This window comes from Fukomys damarensis, unplaced genomic scaffold (assembly GCF_012274545.1).
Source record: "Fukomys damarensis isolate Sample0158 unplaced genomic scaffold, DMR_v1.0_HiC HiC_scaffold_29, whole genome shotgun sequence".
Taxonomy (NCBI): domain Eukaryota; kingdom Metazoa; phylum Chordata; class Mammalia; order Rodentia; family Bathyergidae; genus Fukomys; species Fukomys damarensis.
Genome location: NW_022900941.1, coordinates 18005406 through 18013464, shown reverse-complemented (window position 1 = coordinate 18013464; position 8059 = coordinate 18005406). Strand labels below are relative to the sequence as shown.

Sequence of the window (8059 nt, the reverse complement as noted above, 5' to 3'; positions counted from 1 at the left end):
TTTTTACCTGGTTCTCCTGTGATACCTCTGTTGCAGGGGGTGGTGGAGATTCTTCACATACTGCAAGGCTCCGAACTAGCTTTAACTTTGAGCTTGACTAGAGAAAAGTATTTATAATTAAAACTACATTTAATAAATCTAGGGCATATCCAAAAGCCCCTTGGAGAGAGTTTCTAAATTTCTTTGTAAGTTTCTGCCATGTATAAAAGTACACAAAATGTACAAATTAAATATATCATTAAATACCACTAAAACCTTTTGTTAAGAAGGTAAACAAACTGCAGTTTAGGAAAATTACAGCAACAGCAAGAATGAGAATAATTCCAACTTCAAAACCCAAAGAATGGTGAAAAAGCAATTTTCTCTACAGATAAAAAAACCATCAAAGATAAAAAAAAAAGCAATGCACAAGCGACTAGGCAAGACAAAAATCCCCAAATTAAAAAGAAAAAGCTTTTTGCCCCACACAAAATATGAAAAAAACTAAACTGAATGTAGTGCTATATGAAAACAAGGATTCATCAAGCATGAAGGAGGGCCCTTGGCATGCCAGCACACCAAAATATTTACTATACCTTAGACCTTTTTCCTGTCTGTCCAAATGACTGCAGTGGCCGCTGAACACACAACAAGAAAGATTTATATTAAATTTTATACTGAGACAGAAGACTTGCTTCTTAATTCATAAGCCTAAACTACAGGAAAAACTATGCACAAAGTAGACAAAATGAGGAGATCAAAGTTGGTTTCAGAGAAGAGTATTGACTGATTCCTCCCAAAAGCACACTTGCTTCTGTAGGGTGGCTGTGGTTTTTTTTTTTTTTTTGTGGTTTTTTGAGACAGGGTCTCTATGTAGTTGAGACTGACCTGGAACTCACCATGTACCCCAGGTTGGTCTTGAACTCACAGCAATCTTCCTGCCTCAGCCTTAGTGCTGGGATTACAGGGGTGTGCCACCACGCCCAGCTGGGTGGCTTTTTAAAACCAGCAAATTTTGTGTTAATTGAACTCAACAGAACTTAAAAGGTGACTCCTTAATAGTAAAATAAAATATACTTTCCTTCTTCAGTATTTTATAGTATATTACACTTTAGCCAAGGTTAAGGGGCAGAAAACCACATCCAATTCTGCAATTTAAACTTGCTGGGGGGAAAAAAACCTTCCTGGGCTCAAAAAAGTTCCAACCTTATCAAGGAGATTTTTCAAATGTACAAAGAGAATTCAGCTACACATTTACTGAGTTTTTTTGGAAACGTGTGAAGTACAACGCTAGTTTATTAGTGATAGAATACTACTTGCCAGGTCTGGAGTAAGGCGACTGCAAACGAAGGGAAGAGGGCATACTTCCACAACAGATGGTTAACATCACCAACAGATTATCCGTCATACAATTGAGGAAACCATTCAGGCAACTAGCTCTACAGTTTCATACCAGGCTTCGGTTTGGGAAACCAGTCAAAGTCCCGTCAATCAGAACCCGATAAGATTTTAAATATTCTTTAAATACTTTCCTTCTAATCGACCACTCCAAACCCAACCCCAAATGGTACAGGGCCCAGATAGCTATCCTTTACATTCATTGACACCAGGAGCCAGTTTGGTTCTAGACACAAAGCAGACAAAAATTTTTAATAGACTAGTAGTAGGCTTTGCATATAAAAAAAAAAAAGTATCACCACTTTATTCTAACATCCAAAAGGGCCTTGTTTGTAAAGCCAACAGAAATGAGAATATATAGTACCACGATGTTATGCTCCTAGGTAAGAGTCCAAAGACCTTTAAAGACAAGAAGCATGGTATTAGGATTTTTACCATGGATCACCAAATCAATAAGGAAAATTACAAAAGGAAAAAAGGAGAAAGAAAAGTGACTATTTCTTACAGAAGAAATAATATGCATATATAGTATATGCACATATGTGCACACAAGCACACACAGCAGTGCTGCCTTAGAGGGCCATCTGCACGTTAGTACTGCCTTTTCTTAATACTTGCTCTTATTTAATTTGGTAAAGAGGATTTCTAACTGTGTGTAATTCACATTTAAAAACAGAAGTAAAAGAAGTTATGCTACCATAGAGCCAAGTCTTAAAAGAAAAAAAAGTAGGAGAAAAATAACAAATAGTAGGAAAATGCACATGACTAGATGGAAAGAATGTGTGACTTTTGTCCTTTGCTTTAATTCTTTGCATTTTAAGAATCGACAGGGTAAAATATATTAAATGTCTAAAATAATAGAATTAAGTAGCAAAACATTGTACTCATATACAGAAAAGCTTGACTTAAATTTCTGCTTACTAGTAGGTGATCCTTATCAAATTATTTGTTTAATCTGTACAAGTGTTCTTACTGGGCCAGGGAATCAGCTCAGTGGCATCACCACCTGCCTCACAGGCAAAAGGTCTTGGGTTTGATCCCTGGTACCGCAAAACAAACAAACAAACAAACAAACAAAACAAAACAAAAAATAAGAGTTCATACTATTTGTAGTAATTCACAGTACACTGAAATGACTCAATGAATGGGCGGATTAAAAAAAAAAAGTAAGGCTTTTAAACCATGAAATACTAGATGTTAGAAAATCAATGTCCTACTTCTGGCTTACTAGCCTTGAGAAATAAAGATAAGTTACTTAATGCAGCAGATGCTGTTTTTTTAAATCTGTAAAATGAAGATGATAAAGTATGTTGTTCTTAGGTAAGCAAAGACAAAAGATGTAGAATTGCCTTAATTTGACTTCATGTAACTAGTATGTTCTGAGATTCTCCTATAAACCAAAAATTTTGCTAGGCACCAGGGATATGAAGAATGAATAAGACATACATATAATGGTCTCAAGGACCTTGAAGTCTAGAATAAGTTTCTAAATAGCTCAATAGAACTCAAGAGCTTCAGAATCTTGGTGCAGTGCACATTATATCATCACACTTAAAAAACTGTTTTTATTGTGGATTACAAATGTGTGTTAGACAGACTTCTAAAGATAGCTCAAAAGACTCCTATCCTCTTGCTATTTAACCAAATGCTAAGTAGTGCTGTATAGGAATTTTTACAGAGATAACTAAGCCCAAGTAAACTGACCGTAGATGCAAATTTAAGACTCAAGTTTGACAATCATGTGAGCCCTTTAAAAGCTGAGTTTTCTCTGGTTGGAAGCAAAGGGCAGGTCAAATTCAAAAGATTCATATTAGTGTTGGCTCTGAAGACAGAAAGAACTTCTGAGATGGTCTACGGGTAGCCTTTAGAAGCAGAAAGCTGGAAAACCAGTTTGAAACATGGACTTAAGACCAATAGCTGCAAGAAACAGAGGGCTTTCAACAACCAGAATAAGCATTAAAGCAAATTCTTCCCTTGATTCTTTAGAATAGGGTTCAGCCTAACGGCTTTGAATTGGGCCTTATAAAACCCTAAGCATAGAACACAGCCAAATCCACTGGGAACGGATAAATGGGTGTTTTAATCCTCTAAATCAGCAGTAATTGGTTACACAGTATGAGAAAACATATTACTAACAAAGTAAATTATAAAATGCCTATGTGGCATTATTCAATATAATTACTTATTTCATTTCAAATAGCAAAGAACAGAACTTACATAATATATACTAGAAAAAATATATATACCGGGAAATCTACCATATATACATGCACATACAACAGAGGAAACAAATTGTTTATTAAATTACCCTTTATTTCATGTTTGTGCTATCAGTTTGGTAACCAGAATTGGCCTTAAAGTAGGAATTCTCCCACTCTGACATACAATTATTTTAAATATAAACTTTTATTTCTTTGGAGCACACTTTTCACCTTTAGTAGAACTTCAATGTCATAGTAAAATTATAGCAGCTTGTTTCAGAGACCTTTACTAGTTCAGAAATGCTAATTAAATTAGAATTTATAAGAAGGTACAGAGGACAAAGCCCCAAATTTGTACTTGACATTGTTCTATAATAAAATACAGGACAAACAGGGCAACAAATAGGTGCAGAATATGAAACATTTTTAACAGAACATCAGTTTGAAGCTGATATTAATAGGCTGTCAGAGCCACCAGCTATTAGTTTGGTGAAAAACTAAGTTCAGAGTACTCATCATGGGTTACACAATGTAGTAACATAAAAATAACTGCTGATAAATATCACTCAAGAGAAAATATAACTTATTTCAAAAGCAAGTTTTTATATGCAATTATTACTATGAACAAAATAAGCTGAAACCTTTCACCTTGAAGAGCTCACTAATTTTCAGTATTGTTCTAGTAAGGATTGTTGCTAATTCAATGGAAGATTATAATGAGTTAAATGTCTAGGTATAGGTCTGGGGCAGTTAAAAACAATAGATACCACGTTGCTAGTTTCTACTGAAATAACAGAAATCAAAGTTTCTGATTCAAGAGAGGTAACTTAAAAAAAAAAAAGCCAAGAGGCTTTCATGACTTTCCTCACAATAGCCCAACCTATATTCTCCAGGGTGTATTTTTATCTGTTTTATCCTCTTTTCCTTGGCCCAAGTGCACTGTGCAAAGCCGGTTTCTCCCACACTCTTCACTTACTCTTTCAAGTAAACTTTGTTACCCTTAAAAAAAAAAAAAAAAAGTGAACAAACTAAACAGCCACTGTGATGGCAAACCTTTTGGAGACCAGAGCCCAAACTGCAACCCAAAACCCATGTATTTACCACAAAGTGCCAACGTTGAAATTAAACCTGAATACTGATGCGTTATTTAGAAAAAAACAACAACTCATACATTAATATCTTTTATCTTAAAAGAAAAACAAATAACATGTGTGTCAGAGGCTCACCACCACTGCAGTAGTTTGTTTTTACCACTTAAACCTTTGGGCCATACACAGAGATTTAAAATCCAGAGGCGTTGGTCTGACTCTCAGAAAAACTCAGACACGCCAGTTTCCCATCTTACTGGTGATATACATGAAAATCACTGAAGTAAAAATTAGTATGTAACAGCATTTCTATGTCTACACCATGTATGAACATCTTTATCCATGTCACAGTAAAGCACTCTGAAAGGAAAACATGGTTATAAGTGCTATCACATGTGCATACTACCCAAGTTCAATAGAAAGAGTGCCATATCCTAGAAATATCTTTTACAATTAAAAAATGATTCTCTGCTGAGGTATAACCTGTGAATTTTTGTACTGTTTATTTATTTTGGTACTGGGGATTGAACTCGGGTCCTTGTGCTTGCAAGGTAGGCAGCAGAACCACTGAGCTAAACCCCCAGCCCTTTTTTATACTATTTTAAATAAAACATAGGAGAAATTACTTTCTAGTTTTATTGACTCCTATTCCCAATTTCTATTACTCACATGTTTTCTGCCTAAATTACTGTGATTATAATCTCTTTGGCAGACATGTTTTTTGAGACAAGGTCTCACTATGTAGTTCAGACTGTCCTGGAACTCACTATGCAGCCCAGGCTGGTCTTGAACTCACAGTAATCCTCCTGCCTCAGCCTCCCAAGTGCTGGGATTACAGGTGTGAGCCACCATGCCTGGCTCTTGGCATACATGTTTGATGAAGGCATCTCAGACTTCAAAACTCAAATATTCTTATATCTAGTTAAGAAATAGTGAATATATCGTTTTATACATTAATACAAAATGAATCTTTGTATACAATTGTTTTCTTCCCAATTTTTAAAGCCTGTTAAAGCCATGATGCTACAGGGATCATGAGATCAAAAAACCATTCATATCTTTGTTTACTATGGTATTTCCTTGGCACAGAATAGTTTTTCTTTTTCTTTTATTTTGAGACAGGGTCTCACTATGTAAATGAGACTGACCTGGAACTCACTATGTAGCCCAGGCTGGTCTCGAACTCACAGTAATCCTCCTGCCTCAGCCTCCTGAGTGCTGGGATTACAGGTGTGTGCCAGCACGCCCGGCTCAGAATAGGTTTTCAATAAATGTTAGGTTGGGGGTGTAGCTCAGTGGTTCAGCACTTGCCTGGCACGCATGGGGCCCTGGAATCAACTCCTAGCACTGAAAAAAAATGTTTTAGTAATGTATGAAATTTTCCTATAGTACAAACAATGGAGCCATGACAAGATAGTGGCCATCAGAATATTCCTGCACTTATTGCTATGGGCTACAAAACAGAGGGTAGGGCATGGAATAATACAAGTGAATCATTTGTTGATAAGCATGACCTAGGTAAATGTATATTAGATGTAAAAGAGAGACTAAAATGCAATATTTTATTTTCTCAATCAAAGATGCAATAGAATTTTACCAGATTTCTCTAATGAAATCAGGACACCTGGCATTCTGCCATTACTGAGTACTGATTATAACCATGGCAATTTTTTGTTTTAAAAAGTGCTATCACTGAAATGATTGGATAAATGTTATTTCCCAATTTCTTAGATAATTACCTTTGACTATGCAGGACTTAATCAGCAGGGTCTAAATGCTTTTTTATAGCTGAAGGCTTCGTTATCATTGTCTAACATGGTATGCAGCACATAACAGCATAAACAGTTTATGAAGGAATGAATGAAGGATAGGATAGGTGTTCCTAGATCCAGATGAATCCAGTCATTTAAAACATGGTGCCAGACATGTGAAGGAAGCAGTCCTGGATTCTCCGGGCCAGTCTACCAGCCAATTAAATATTAGTAGGGGATCTCTTTGAATGCCTTACAGAAAATTCATCCAGCAAAGCTGTGCCCCATTTCCTGATCCAAACAATCTTTAAAAATTATTTAAAAATTGCCAGCTCTCCATTTTGAATTAACAAATAACTAAACTATCTTATAAAAGACACAATGAATACTAGAAATACTTGAAATCCTTTTTACCTAACTTGAACATATTGGTCAACTCGATTTTCATCCATGCTTGTAATCAAAATCTTTCTCAATGGTAAGTTTTAAGTCATCATATATATACCCCATCACATCGAATGGCATTTCCCCACCAATCTCTTTACTCATTCATGGGTGATTGACTGAGAAGTACCCCAGAGGGCTAGTTTTATCTACAGATCGATTGCATGTTCAATCTTTGTCTTTCCTCTAAGAGCTCTTGGGTCACAACACTCGTAGTTAGGGGGAGCATGATACGAAAAAGTAGAAAGCCAATAAAAATACACTGGTTGCTTTTGAAAAAAGGGAACTATCTTACATGATACAAGCAAATCAAAAAGCTAACACTCAGCATGCTAATCCACACGACTAAAAAAAGATCAGCTGGTAATCACGTCTAAAACATTCAGTTAACTTTTTAGAATTTAGAGAAATGACTTTTACATGAAAAGTAGCACAATAGTATGTTAAGTATTGGGTACTTATAGCTGCAGAAAAAAATTCTGTTTACCTGCAAATCAATACTGTTGTCAACATATTGTTCATTCTTCTCTGCCAAAATCTTCCCATAGTTTTCTGATTTGATAAGATTTTCAACTGTAGTTTTATCTTTCATTTCTGCCTCCAAATCCTTCATTGTTTCAGTTTCATCTTTTATAGCAATAGTATCAGACATCCTCATTAGCAAAGGTTACTTCAGAATTCTACAGGGAACTTGAAGCCTTAGCAAGAAATAAAGAAAAATTTAATTCAGTTTGAAACATATTTTACATTCAATTGTTATATAGTATTAACTCTGTGCCTTCTACATTACAGGAAAAACGCTGAATGTACTTAGAAACAAAATTCTTGCTTTAAGAACTATAATATTTTGTGGTAGATATACTTTTTTTTTTGGTACTAGGGATCGAACTCTAGACCTTGTGTTTGAGGCAGGCAGCAGCACCACTGAACTAAATCTCAGGCCCAGGTAGACATACTTTTAAAAAATCACAATACAGTAAGATAAGAGCTATAATAAAGATATAAAGATTCTGATGCACATATTATTTGTGAAAGGTCTAAGTAATAAGCCAGATCAAGGCAGGCATGGTAGTGCATGTCTGTAATCCCAAGGCTCAGGAGACTGAAGAGGGAGTATTACCTTGAGTTTAAGGCCATCCTGGGCTACACAGTGAGAACTCCATCTCAAAAAAAAAAAAAAAAAAAAAAGACAAAAAAA

General features: G+C 35.5%; 1 protein-coding gene across 14 annotated transcripts in view; it reads right to left on the bottom strand.

Annotated features, from left to right (window-relative positions):
* The window catches only part of R3hdm1 (R3H domain containing 1), a 169718-nt gene that overhangs the window by 97715 nt on the left and 63944 nt on the right, over positions 1-8059 (bottom strand). For 11 of the 14 annotated variants that reach the window (XM_033757261.1, XM_033757264.1, XM_033757260.1 and 8 more), the window contains exons 3-5: positions 7349-7559; positions 576-617; positions 8-97 (exon numbers count right to left, since the gene is read on the bottom strand). In XM_033757261.1, the coding sequence (XP_033613152.1) occupies positions 8-97; positions 576-617; positions 7349-7519 (303 nt within the window). In that variant the 5' untranslated portion in view covers positions 7520-7559. The remainder of the gene's footprint in view (positions 1-7; positions 98-575; positions 618-7348; positions 7560-8059) is intronic. The other 3 variants (XM_033757267.1, XM_010606163.3, XM_033757263.1) reach the window with 2 other exon arrangements.